The sequence below is a fragment of the Chamaea fasciata genome, unplaced genomic scaffold, assembly GCF_029207755.1.
Source record: "Chamaea fasciata isolate MVZ Bird 193981 ecotype frontalis unplaced genomic scaffold, bChaFas1.0.hap1 SCAF_2, whole genome shotgun sequence".
NCBI lineage: Eukaryota > Metazoa > Chordata > Aves > Passeriformes > Sylviidae > Chamaea > Chamaea fasciata.
In genome coordinates, this window is record NW_027094087.1 from 87,684,630 (window position 1) to 87,698,722 (window position 14,093).

Sequence of the window (14,093 nt, forward strand, 5' to 3'; positions counted from 1 at the left end):
CTTCCCTCCACCCCCTCTTCTCTCTTTCTCTTTTGAGGTTTTATTTTCTCCCCTGAAAGGAGGACGATGACTTGAAGGGGGGCAGTCAAAGTGGGTAGGCATTTTCCAAACGTGAGCTTGTGATGGAGGGAGCTCTCTCTCTCTCTCAGCAGATTGAGTCTGTACTCACTTTAAAACGTAGAACAGCAGACCAAAAAAAAAAAAAAAAAAACAAAAAAAAAAAAAAAAAAAAAACAAAAAAAAAACACCCATATAACAAATACTAAGGGAAGAAAGGCAGTTATGTGAGAACCTGTGAAGACTGGAGTCCCCCTGAAACTCAGGCTCACCCAAAGCTTTACCAGAGTGTTTTGCTTCTCTCCCCAACAGTTATAGGATGAGCATCACAAGGCTATAGCACAAATAATCAGTTTCCATTCCATTTTACATCTCTCTCTAACAAAGTTGAGATTAAAAGCCAAAATTCGAGCACAGCCCTTACAAAGCTGTCGAATAGTGCCACTACATATGTTTCCCACTCACATGTTGAAAACTGTACCTTCAAACATAGGCTTGTTTCTGATAGCTGGCATTTTTTCAACTACAAGGGGAAAAAGCTAAACAGAACTTTTCTGAATTGTTCTGATTGCACCCATCCGTGGGTGAAAAGACAGCATTACATCAGTTCTGCACCTTCAACATAAACAGGGAAGGTTTAGCAAGACAAGCTTACTGGCATACCACAATGGAGATCTTTATTTTAGACCTGGGACAGTTCAAACCAGTTTGACACCAGTATAGAGCACCACAAAGTATGTGGTTTGGAACAAACTTTTCCTTCACATAGTGTGAAGTGGATTGTCAGGCTTGATGCCAGATGCTTGGTTACTTCAAGTGTGCCCTCGCTGCCTTTCTTGCAAGGCGCAGGATACAGAGGAGAGTTTCCATCTGCAGGGACAGTGCTTTCATATCAGACCACTGCGCCATGCCCTCCAAAGTTCAGGCATGTGGTCCCAGCAGAAGTATTTCTTCCTCAAAAGGAGCCTAAGATGAGAAAAGGGAAAATGGATTAGAAAGGGGGAACCAGCTGGGGACTGTTACCCTCCCTGGTAGTAGGCCTGCTCTTAAAACACAATGTCAAGGCACTGCGATATGCATGTGAAATGACAAAGACAGATGCTATTTCTTCCTGAGGTCCACACTGAGTGGAGAAAGTCAAAGGGTTGTTGACTGTCTTGCATATGGGGCCATTCTTTCAGACTGAAATGAATTGATTTTAAAAAGCAGGGACTGGCTAATGGGAAACCAGGTATGTCTGCTATATTTGTATGCATCAAACCAAAATTTAAACAACTTGAGGGAATATGGGCTGTATAAACATTTTATATATAGTAACCTTTTTGTTATTATTTGTTTTGGAAATACTTGGAGCTACTTCCCTGCCACTGCTCCATACAGCTGACTAGACAGCATTCAGTCCACACTACAATCAAGCAGGAACTGTTTGCTCAACAACTCCAGGTTCCGTTTTCAATTGGAGTACTAATGTACACCCAGAGCTGGTCATGTAAATCCAGATAGCCTGATGTATGTAGACCCTTTCACCAAGCAGGCAGATAAAATACAAAACTAACTGCATGACTTCAGAGTTTTGGGCTGGAAGGTCTTCTGAACAGTTTGGCTTGGTTGTTTAGATTTTTCATCCCTCTGTGTGAGTGTTCATGAGGATCTTTTGAAGCTGAGATTGGGCTCATCTCTTCACCTCCCCTCCATAATCAAAACATTACAAATATTTACCAAGTACAAAAGATATGAGAAGTGCTGGGCATTGATCATTATTATATCCCTTCACTGACAGAAAATGGGCCCAGGATAGGAGAGATGAAATTAATCTTTCTTGGGAAAAAAAAAAAAATATATATATATATATATATAAAGAATTGTTCTGGAATAACATACATTTCTTTCATCACCTGGACGTCTCATTCAAAACAGGGGTCTGTCTGCCTGAGTGGGATATTTTTCAGAGAAATCTAATAGATATTTGTTTCAGAGTCCACACTAAAGCTACAGATCAAATGTAAGGTGCAAATCTCAGAGGTGAGATTTATTTCTCACTCTCTCTCACACATATGCATCCACACACACATGCAAACATGCACTCCCTTCTCTTCTTAAAATAATAGAACATCCTTTCCCCAGTCCTCTCACCTTCTCTATTTTATGCAGATCCATACTCAGTTGTGTACCAAAATTTTTAACTCGGTTTGCTGAAATTACCTAGATTGTAGAGGAAATTAAACTAAACAAGGAGCTGTGTGAAATGTTGAACTTTAAATACCATCCGCTACTACAAGAAGAAGAAAATTAGTCAATAAATGCTCAGGTTTCTTCTACTTTTGGATTATCACAATTAAAAGAATAATTTTATTAGTTTCTTTAATTTTTTTATCCTGATGAGAATTCCCTCCTGCTAATATTCAAATGGGTATTTGAAAATTATGGCCTTTCCCTGTTGATTTTGTACTGAAGGACAGGGTTACGGTGTCTCCTCTATGTGTTAATGCTGAATAGGGATGTGTTTAATTTTATGAACGGTGTGTGTGTTTCTGTGAATACCAGGCAAGGCTACTATTTCATTCTCAGTAGCCCAGAAGAGGCATGTTTTACCTGAAGAACTGGGCTTGGGCTGGATGCTGCTGTTGTTCTGGATTTGGTTTTTAATTGCCCTGCCTATTCTCTCAAGTCAATATTAATGCCATACAGCACGGCTGAGGCCAGGGCTGAGTGAGCCCCGTTATTAACAATAGCATAAACAAAGGAAGGGGACCAGTTACCTTGACATTCGATGCCCGCTTTGTTCCCAAGCTTCCAACTGCATCCTGAAGCCCATACAGGGAAGTATTGCCTACGGGAATGAATAATCCACTCCAGCTATTGTCCCAATCTCCTGCAAAACAAAACAACACAACCAAAACAAAGATGACAACACACCCCCGCTCCTCAAGGATATTGCGAATGGTTTCATCCCTTCCTGCCTTTCCCCGCGCTCTCCCTGGCCATTCGTGTTACTGACCTGCTCCCCTCAAGCGCTGCCCACTGTATCCTGCGGGAGCATCCTAATTTGCACAAGCACTCCAGCCTCTTATTCCCCAGTTTTCTCGGGGCGTGGGGTTGGAGACACCCCCTCCTGTGCCTGCGCAGCCCGGCCGGATCCCTGCGGCGACCGGGCCGCGCTCGGAGAGCTCGGCGTTATACGGGGCGGCCCGGCGGGGTGGGCTGCCCTCCGGCCGCCGCGGCCGTGCCCGCCTCGGCCCGTCAGCACTCAGGGATTCCCCGTCTGCAGCGGAGTGGCCTGGCCAAGGGGCAGCGCGACGTCTCCACGCACCGCTGTTGGGATGCGAGGGGCGAACGTGACCCTCTGTGTGTCTGTGTGTTTCCCCATTGCCCTTCCAGCTTCTCCCTCCCGGGCCGGTTTTCCGCCCGACCGACCTTGCCCTCCCTGTCTGGGAGCTCCCGCTCCGTAGCCCCCTGTGTTCGGCAGAAAAGCCCGGAGGGGCCTCCCCTGCTCACGCCCAGTCCAAGGAGCCTGCATGGAGTGGGAACATCTCTTTCCTCTGACAAATCATGAAGTTCCCCGAACTCAGTTTTTCTTCCCCTTCTCCTGCAGTCCCATGCTGGCCGTCGGAACAGAGACACGGGCAGAAGTCCCCCTAAGCTTGTGGACGGCTGGTTTGATCCCCTCCTTCCCCTCAAGAGGGAGAGACGGGCCAGACCCACGGCAGCGCTGCCGTGGGGCTCGTCCCCGAGCCGGCCCCGCTTCGGAGGCAGGTTTTGCTCCAGTGCAAGCTCCAGGAACCCTCCGCCTTCACCGGGTTCTCCGGGAGAAGGTGAAGGAGACTTGGTAGCGTAGCCCGAGGTAGAGGGAGGCCTGAGGAGACATTTACATCGATCCCATGCAACCAAATCCATCCTCGCATAGTGCCTCTGTGTGGGGAGGGGAGAGGCGTACAGCGGGTAGAGAAGGAGGTAGTTTGAACCTGAAGCCCTTGCTTCAAAAGTTAATGGCTCCCTCGTCAAAGGCTGCCAAACGCTACTGGGCCGAAGAGAGGGAAAAGGTAGGGGGGAAAAGAACATCAACATTACTGCAAATTTCAAAGCACTGAAAATAGCTCTGAGAAATCCCGAGGATCCGCCACCGGTCCTTTTTGTTTTCCCCGGGACATAGGCATTAGGGAAAGCTTTTCTCGGATGTGCTCGTGAGCAAGGCCAGTGGGAGCTGCGGCTGCCTTTGGGGGCGAGCCGGGTGGCGGGGAGGGGGACTGCGGGCTGGCGCCGCCCCCGCCTCCCCCCATCCCCCGCACCTGCAGCCTCTGGCTGCGCTGGGGACCCTGCTGCTGGCGGCTCTCTGACCATCCCCCCGGGCCGTGTCGGGAGCAAACCCACTCCCAAATCCTCCCCCTACACCGGCCCCTGGGCCGTGTTCCCACCGGGAGCCGCGGCGGCCGGGCAGGGGCCGGCCCCGGCAGCCCTTTATGCGCAGCGGTCAGCAGCCGGGTTGTGGGTTTGCAGCTGCATGCAAATAAATCCCCGGCAATAATCTAATGCGAGTGCTGCCCCGACGACAAAGTGCCGACACAAACGCAAGTGCTTTTGTTTGGTTTTGACCACCTCGGTCCCACATCCAAGGAAAATAAATAAAACTAGGCAGGGAGAGGGAGAAAGTTGGTTAATATGGTGTTTCATCCAACGAAGCCCGCTTTTGTGATATATGAGAACCTAAGATTTGTGTCCTGCACCCCTGCGAGACCTGCACCACCACCCATCCCAGCTGGAGAAAACGATTCCACCCGCGATGAGCAGGAACGAGGTGTCCTGTCTACCCGAACGACCTTAGCTGTTACGTTCACACGTGGAAAACGCATCTCTTCCCACAATTTTCAATTAATTACAGCTTCATTCGATATAGGACGGGGGATGGGAGGGGGTGGTGGGTGGTGGATAATTCTGTACACTACCTTCTATTGCAGGTAAAAGGGGTTTTGTTTGTTTTAATTTCTCCTAGAAAGGTCCGTTTGTACATATAGGATAGAGTGGTTTGGTTTTTTCCTTCCTCATCTTAAGCAGAAGCTGAGTAGAGTCAATGGGATGAAGGGGAATTAAAAAAAAAAAAAAAAAAAAAAAAGAAAAGAAAAAAGAGGGACAGAGAGAGAGACAAGAAGGAGGGAGTCTTTGAGAAAGAGCTGGAGTGAGAGAAGGAAACAAAAAATCAAACCGCAAAAAAAAGCCCAGCAACACAATTCCAGAGAGGATGGGAGGGAACAGAGTTTCCCAATTGCCTTTCTGCGGATTGGCACTAAAAAAAAATAATAAAATAAAAAAAAAGTCACATTGAAGGCTGGGGCGGGGGAGAGCTTTACTTTTGCGAAGTGTAAATCTCTAAGGACAAGCTTGATGATGCCTGGTGCCGCCTTGAACGGGCTCACTCCCCGGGGCGGCCGGAGGCCAAGGGGCAGGCAGGGCAAGGGTGAGGCGCCCGGCCCCGGGAGAACCGCCAGTTCTCCCTCTCTCTCACCCCTAACTTTTGTGAAGAGAGGTCGTTATCATTGTGGAAAATCCCATTTCCCTGGCAAAATTCGGGAAGTTTGTCTCCAGCCCCTCCCCGCCACCAGTTCCCACTGGGGGTGCGGGCAGCCGGTGCGCGGCCCCCGGCCCAGCCAGGTCGACCCCAGCCGTCGCCGGTCCAGCTGAGCCAGCGCCCGCTCCGCTGTCGCGTTCCACCCCTCGTGGAGGGGATGCTCCCCTGCAGCCCCTGCAATGCGCTGGGCACACAGGGGCCGCCCTGTCACCAGCTGGCCAAACGGCGGCCTTCGGGCCCCCCCATGGCACATCGGCCCTGGGAACTTTCCCAGGCTTTGCCCGGCTATCTCAACACCTCTCCCTGGCCTTGTTCGTCCGCAGCTCTCCCTGCTGAGCCCGACCGGCACCCCTAGCACCCAGGTCCCGCCGGCGGCGGGCGGCCTGGGAGCGGCAGGGCTGAGAATAGCCCTCCCCTTGGCGTCTGGGCTGCCTGTCTGCGCCACCCGGCTTGTCCTGCCCTCGGCCCTGCGGCCGCCCCTCTGGCCTCCCTGGCATTCACAGAGCCCGGCCCAGCTGTCGCTTGCCCCTCGGGGAGCTATTTTCTTCTCTTCCCCCGCTTCCCTCTCCCCAGATGCTCCTGGACGCGGGATGCAGTCGCCCCCCCGCGAGAGGACTCTGTGGACCCCTTCGGCCTCGCTGCCCACCGCTGCCTCCTTTTCTCCGCCGCCAACACAAAAGCCCCTGACCAAAGCGGCCGAGCTGAGATGGCACAGCAAAGCCCACGCCCGCTGCCCTTCCCGTAATGCGAACTCCTGAGGGAAATCTCCCTGCGGGGCTGCGCTCCTAAATCCTAGAGTCTCTTAAACTTTGAAGGTTTTAGTAGGAGAAAGAGGAGTTTGTTACCTAAGTTGCCCCTCGCACCTTTGTGTGACCTGACGCGGGCACCGGGACAACATTTCTGCAACCCAAGAGGAAATGTCTGAGCAAGGGGGCCGTGGGCCGGGAAGAGTCTCCGGATCACCCCCTTCCCTACACCCCACGCACAGCCTTCTCGCCTTCGTCTTTGAAACTGCGTTTGAAACAGCAGCTGAAACACAATTAATTGTAACTGATTAACATGGATCAGTTTCGCCTCCAAAGCACTTTAAGCCAATTCAGCAGCCATAATAATAATAATAATTAATTCATTAATAAGTACTAATGGTGCTTCTTCACTAACACCAAGAAAAGTTTCCCTGAGAAGTATAGGTGGCAGGGAGTGTTAAAATGAAAACATTTGCATGCAACTTTTTAACCAGAAGGGAAAGCACTTTGGTTATATTTGGAGACATGTGTCTCACACATTTCCCCCCTTTTTTGTAGACTATGTAAGAATAAAACATTACAGCTCTGGGCTTTTAATTTCTCCAGATGGAACCATAAAGTACCTAGTAGATTTTTTTTTTAATATATATATATACTATACAATTGAGGACACATGTCTGCTTTTCCCGATGAGGACCGAGAAGCAACTTAATTTGAAGGCATAACTACTGAACCACATTTTGAATAACACACTAGAACAAGTTCACTTTAAAAGGCAGGAAACCACTAAGAGCAGAGCACTGAAAGTTGCTCCTTCCCATTTGAGCTGAAGTGGAAGCTCAGCAGCCTGACCTTCTCATACACTTTGTCGTTTCACACACACGTACAGAAGTACACACGCGCGGAGGTGGCAGGGTGCCTATCTGTGGAGGGGGCTTTTCCAAGGCACTCGCATCCCCGGAAGGCTCCCCCTGTTCTCTGTAGGCTGAAGAGACTGCCCGGAATCCCACCCCCGGCGCGACGGAGGAGTCCTCTGATCCGCGGGTGACGTGAGAGGTCTCCTGCTGCCCCCCCGGCTGAAGCAAGGGGTTCACTTACCCTCCCGGCGCTCCGCTCCTCACGCGCACACTTGCGCACCCAGCAAAGCGCTCTCGTGCAGGGCAAAAAGAGGGAGGAAGTCTGGAACCCTCACTGATCTTAGGGATTCAGGCGTGCTAAGGGGGGCAGAAGCCCCTAGGCTGGGCGAATAATAATAATAAATTGTTTTGAGTTGTTTTTGAAAATCCAAGGACAAGGTCTTTTGCCTTTTTTTTTTTTTTCGGGGGGGAGGGGGGCACTCTCGGGAAGGGGGTTATTGGTGATGGAAATTACCAAAATACTCTACTCTTCTCCCTAAATAGGCTCAGTCTCCCCCTTCCGTCCCCCCACCTCCCCCCCTTTCTGACTTACATGTGTTTAGAGCAATGGCAGGGAGCTCCCAACTGGAGCCCTGGCAGAGGGTGCCTTTAGAGTGGGGATGATTTACTCCTCCAGAGCTCGGGTCCCGCGTGCGAGCCTCCAGCCCTATGTCAGCTGGGCACTGCAGACAAACAGCCTTAAATATGCATAAGGAACAGTTCGCTTTCTTAAAGGAGAACTTACCCCACCGGAAAGTTCACAGCCCGATGGCAGGCACGGGAGGGGGATGCGGCGGTGGCCTTTACGCCCGGACAGCCCCAACTCCTTTCTTAAGGTGACGGCCCACAGGCTCAGCGGCCCGACTGGGGACACCCAGCCGCCTTCCGGCTGCGCACCGGGCAGAGAAGCATTGAATGCTCGGTCATGGACTCAGTAAGTTGAGGACCAGCAGTTTCATACACCGACCTATCCCTCCTGTCCTCGGCCGGGATGGGCGAGGGGCAGAGCTACGCACCTAGGGCAGCCTCTCTCCGGCGGACTCCCGCGGCAGCCGCTGACCAGCTGCCCAAAGACTTGCGGGGTTCTACACCGAGGGGAAACGCGGAATTCCAAACGAGGAAAAAAAAAAAATAAAAAGCGTCGGGGGTTAAGGAGTGGGACTGATTAAACACCCAGCCATCAGAGCACAAGCAGGCTGTGGACATTGCATAGCAGCTTTTTGGAAAGGAGAAGTAATGCAGGGGAGGGACGAGAGACTGCCTGTGGGTTTCGCCCAGCTCCCCGGTTAGGAACCGGCCGGCGCCTCCTCCCCGTTCCTAACAGGATGTTCACCGGCAGGAAGGACGGCTCCGCCGGGCCCCCGCTCGCCCACTTGCCCCCGACTTTGCCCTTGTGGCTCCCGAGGGCCAAGACCCGGCAGCCGCCGTGGGGCTGCGGGCAACCCCGGGAGCTGCCCTCAGGAAAAGGGAATCTCGACACCGAGTGCCGCTTCCCCCTGGCCCACCGCGGGGCCGACTCCCCGCGTTTCGGACAACAAGAGGGTCATTTCTTTTATTATTATTATTCCTTTTTCCCCTCGCCTCTGTACACGTGGTTGTAAAGTCTGTAGCGCCATCTAACGGGAGGCGGAGGCCGGGCCGCTCCGCGCCACCCGGGGCGGGGGGAGCGGGGCTGGGGTGGGCAGCGCGATGGGGAACCAGGAGGTGCCCCGCAGGAGAAAGAGCGCATGTCCTGTGCATAAAACCTGCCCGAAAGGTGCTTTGTAACCTGGCCGGGGATTATCCTACAGGAGCTTCCCCCCTCCCTTCTGCGGTTTTATTGCGTCGTTGTAGCTGTGGAGAATTGGAAGAGCTACCTGTATGTTTAGGGATGGGAGGCTAAGGAGGAGGAATCAATAAATTCCAGCAGAGTCTGACAGAGTTGAGGGTGGAAGGAGAGGACCTCTCAACCCAGCACGTTTGACTTTTCCCTTTTCAGGGAGGTCGGGGAGGGCCCCAGCCAGCTGCTGACTCTTAACAAGTGAACAGGGCCCCCATTCTGCTGCTTTAGTATCTTTAGTATCCCAGGAAGCTTTTTGTTTCCAAAATTTTTGAGGATATGCTAAGTTTTATGGTTAGATTATGATGCTGCACTTTTGACAGGGCACTTCAGCCATGCCTCTGTCCACATCCAGATGGGAGGCATCTGACTTGGTCGCCCCGGTTCTGTTAAGTCACTGCCTTAGTTGCCCAGATAAGGGGACTGTGCACCCCAGGCCTGTGACATGAGCAGCAAAAAGAAAAAGACTCTCCACAATGTTTGAGCTCATTTAAGGTCACATCCAGCCTCTACAAGTGCCTGCCTGACTTCAGCTCTTGCCACCTCTAAGGCTTCAAGTTAGAGTTAGAAAATGCAGGTATTTCTGCTGAACAGGATGTAAGTTTTTCTTTAGGTTTGAAGCTTTCCTTGTTTCTGCTTCTGCATTTCTGTTACAGGCACAGAATGTGAGCTAAGTCTTCAAATACACATACCAATTTTACTGTGTTTACTTAGGTCTTCTGTACATGCATGTTGGCAGGGAGTCCCAAAGAAGCACAGAAATCTTTCTGTGCATACCTCAAGTCATAAAATGGTACTGTAGCCTTTGGCTAGCAACAACTGTGTTTGCATGAGCCACTCAAACTGTATTTATTTTTCAGCCCAGTTTGTCCAATGCCTTTGAATGTCACTTCTGGCAAATCCTATGTGACTTAGATGGCCAGGCTAAACTTGCCCAAGTGATTTGGGCAGATTAGGTACCTGAGCATCACTGACATTGATTGACTCTGAATTGCCACTACTAAGGCCCAGCCCAAACTAGAGTCACCAGTCTAAATTTTTTGTTGCATACTCAAGACCTCAGTCTTAAAGCCCATACTGAAATATTCAGATTCTAGCTCCCTCTTTATTTTGGCATTAACATCTGAAACACCTTTGATGGCACCTGCATCATTTGGAAATTGGATTCTTCCACCTACGTTGCCTATGCCTTCTGAACAGAAAAATGACTAATTGTTTTGAAAACCTAGGCCTTAAAATTCAACTCTGAAGTCTCCTGATAGCCAGAAACCAGTATTTTAGGTGCTCTTTCCTGCTTTATCATATGGAACAAAAACTTCCTACACACCAGAAGGAATTTTCAGTGCAAGGTGACCAGGACTTTATCCTTTCTAATTGTGCTGTACCACAGGCCACTACATAAACCAGACAATTAAGCAACAGTAATGACTGCTTGATCAATACTCTGCTGCTTGGTCAAATTTTATCTGGTTCTGCATTTTCAGAGGTGAATGTGTGATTCATAATTCCTGTCCCATGTCATTTTCTGACACCCTATGGACACCAGCAATTAAAAATAGCACAAATTTATTCAAGTATCAAAATAAGGTTTGTAAATAAAAACTAAACTTCACATAAAAAAATGAAATAGCACACCATTACTGAACTGCTTTTATCAACAAGTAGAGATAATGTGTATGACAACAGACAGGAATAGATTTCCATTCTTGACTCAGGGGATGCTCTTCTTCTTCGATGATTGGGAAGAAGAGCAATTTCTATCTATGCTGAAAGGAAAATGCATTCTTGGTTTTATGGGCAATAGAAAGCCTCTAATAGTGAGGCTAGGATGTCTCAGTAGGCATGAAAAATGAGACACGCTCCAGTTCATTAGCCACCTAGGAAGAGTTAGGCTAGCAAGGTTTATGGCTAGTTTCACTGAAGGATTTACATGTCTTAAAAGTTAGTTGTCTCAGTACTTGAATTTCAAGTGCCTTTCCCTAAGACTGGCATCCTTGATGTTGTGTTTGGCATCACAAGTTCACTACACTGTAAATTGAGCAGGTGTGTACAGACAAATCTTTTGTGCCTTATCCAAAGCCATACTGTCCAGGAAAGGACAGGAACAGCAAAGAAGCCCAGGATTGTGGTTACATTGAAAAATAGTTTTTACTGAGAAAATTAGCTGAGAAAATTTTTGAAACTAAGAAATGAAAAGTTTTTTCTCCACTTCAACATGAACAATAATGGAAGAACAGCTGCCCAATGCATTTCAAATGGAGGATTCCTCATGCTTTACCTCACAAGGACAGCAAATCCAGAAGAATGGCACATGGCACATTTTGCTGTCACAACCTCTAGCTGAGGAAAGGTCCTCCTCATATTGGTGGTGGAGACTTACTTTGAACTCTATAGTTGCAGATATTGATCTGTGTCTATTGGGATGGGACATAAAGATTGTAATTCAACCCAAAAAATGACACCTATTTTCTCTTACTATATAATCTGGAGTAACTTTGTGGTTTCTCTGTTAGTAAAGGAGTTAAGATTTGGTTTCTAAATTAATTCAGTGTTGTGAGTTTTCTCATACTTGCAAAACGATAACAATTCCTTGAGCTAATTTAACACAATGCATTTCCCAGGTCAGCCCCAGGAAGGCCATAAGCAGAATTGTGAAGATGCCGAAGCTGTAGCAAGTCAGAGATATTTTTCACTGTACTACTGATGGGACTGAGCCCATCATAAGCTTTTGAGTTCAAATTTTCTGAAGTTATGGTGGCAGTTTTCTGTTTCTCCAAAGTCTTTTTGGTCAGTCATCAGTGACCTATGTGATGGGCCTCTGTTTTTCGGTGGTTTCATTCGTGGTTTCATTTGCTTGGTTTTGTTTTGTTTTCTGGGGGATTTGTTCTGGTTCAAATGAAAAAAAATCCTCTGTCAGAACCAAAGGCTTCTCTCATTTTTCTTCCCATTCCAGTGCAGAAAGACAAAGGGCTTTGGCCCTTTGGGGTTCTTCTAGTAAGGCAAGGAGTGTACATATTCCTTTGTACCAAACTGAAGCAACTGCATCCACATGAATTTATTCAATTAAAATAGGAGTAGTTTTCAGAAGTGCGAGGGAATAAGTAGACTCAGCAGGAGCTCAGTCCCTCTGTAATTCACAATCCCTTCATGTAGATGCCAATGTTTTGACTTGGCTGACTATCTTTAATATTTGGGTTTAAAACTTTTGGCCCATGTGTTCTGTTTCCTCAGGGCCCTCTAATCTTTAACTTTTACCATAGAAAAATCTTAATGTTTTCAAGGTTCCACCTTGCTAGCAATATGGTTTGAATCAGATACACCGCACAGAGAATATTTTGATTTTAAAAAAGAACAACCTTATCGTTTTATTTCTGCAGGTATGAATAAAAAACTGATAGATCTTCTGTTTAGAGCTTGCCTTCTCTTGATAACAGACAGCATCAGGACTGTGATATGGATCAGTGATACAACATGTTTTCCTTCATTAGAAACACAACTCCAACATTAAAAACAGTCAGCTGAAGAATCATATTCATTTAGTAATCATGTAATTTCACAATCAAGGGTTTACTATCCCTCCCCCCACCCCAGCTTCCCTTTAGAACTGCCCATTTATGGACAACATCTGATACCAATAAGTTCCTGATACCTATTTCTAAAAGCAATGCCTGCAGTTCAAATGGAGCTTTAGCAGTTGAGTTATCAGATCCAGCACTAACTGCAGATGGGATTTATCTTCACTAACTTTAGCCATATACTAGTTAATGTGTAGGCCAAGTCTCGGCTCCCTCTGGAGAAAGACGGAGGGCAAGTCGTGCCAGCTAGCTTAGGCACCTACTAAAGGGAGAGATGAGTCACCTTTAGAAGTTGCCTGCACGGCTCAGTCAATTATAGCAGGCAGACAGGCAGTTAGCTTAGTTATAGCATATCTGACCAGATGGCTGAAGTTAGGGTAGATGGGTCCTGTTCTACCTATCTGTAGGCACTGCGGATAAGGACGTGCTGCATTCAGCACTGGCTCAGGGTTCAGGACTAGTCAAGAGGTGCTGTTGTTCCTGAGTGTTAATGTGTTCTGCCCATAACAAATATCTCTCAGATAGGTTCAGGAAAAATGACCCCAGCCTGTACCTCATTTGATCAATTTACAATCATGCCAACTGAAATGCATTTTTATTTTGGCACACTTTATTTGCAATCCAGACTTGAGCAGTTCCTGGAAACAGGTCTTACAGTTTTTTCATGACAGGGTGAATTGAACCCTCCTTTTTGTTCAAACATTTTCTACATAAAAATGTGAATCTAAGAGCCAGGCCTTAAACAAAACAAAGACTTCCAAGACCCAAACCAAAACCAGGCAGAAGTGAATATAGGAACACCTTTTCATGTGGTTGCCATGGATTGAAATATAACCCTTTACCCATGTCTGGCACACAGAACTTGTACACAGTTAAATCTATACCATGATGTACTCAGTTTTTTCTTTCACTTTCCAGTTAGTTTAACCCCATCAAGCAGGAGGCATGAAGGCAAGGGAGATGGTGGATTGGGAAGTGGTAGAAGAAACAGACATGCACCAAAGCATTTTGTGTGTGTTACACTCCAAGGGCTCAAGCATCAGCTGGAGCCAGGTGGTGGTGTTGATATCAGTCACATTTAGCTTGGGAGGGCATCAGGCTGAGTCTGTCTGCAGCACTGGGCTGTAAACAAGCAGATTGTCAGAGTCATGGTGGAGACCAGACAGGTGAATCTCAGGAGTAGGGCATGACACAGAGAATGACTGGCTAACAGTGGCAGAGGCGTAACCAAGCATCTTCAGAATAACATATCTGGGGGAAAGAGGAGGGGAGCTGTTACTGTTTCTGAAAATTTCACTCCAAGGATGTCTCTGGAGAAACAGCAGAAGCAGATGGACCCTGTGGGCAGAGAAGAAAATACCTACTCACTCATCTGTAAGAACTCCATATATATGATCCTGATGAAGCCCATGGGTAATTTCCTATGGCCTCTTGAAAGAG

General features: G+C 48.1%; 1 protein-coding gene across 7 annotated transcripts; it reads right to left on the reverse strand.

The window, feature by feature from the left end:
• Window positions 1–611: 611 nt before the first annotated feature.
• On the reverse strand, window positions 612–8,288 carry LOC136285456 (uncharacterized). 7 transcript variants are annotated; one of them, XR_010719464.1, is made up of 4 exons: window positions 7,813–7,960; window positions 7,462–7,601; window positions 2,817–2,929; window positions 693–1,023 (listed from the first exon to the last, which is right to left on the reverse strand). XR_010719464.1 is itself a non-coding variant. In XM_066176651.1 (3 exons), exons 1-2 carry the CDS (start codon window positions 4,120–4,122, stop codon window positions 2,888–2,890), a joined length of 693 nt encoding a protein of 230 aa, XP_066032748.1. In that variant the 5' UTR covers window positions 4,123–4,344; the 3' UTR covers window positions 612–1,023; window positions 2,817–2,887. The 7 variants fall into 7 exon arrangements, 2 of the variants coding, with proteins under 2 accessions (XP_066032748.1, XP_066032749.1); XM_066176651.1 differs by lacking the exons at window positions 7,462–7,601; window positions 7,813–7,960 and adding an exon at window positions 3,472–4,344 and having other exon boundaries at window positions 612–1,023; XR_010719465.1 differs by lacking the exons at window positions 7,462–7,601; window positions 7,813–7,960 and adding an exon at window positions 8,005–8,288 and having other exon boundaries at window positions 694–1,023.
• Between the last annotated feature and the right edge of the window lie 5,805 nt (window positions 8,289–14,093).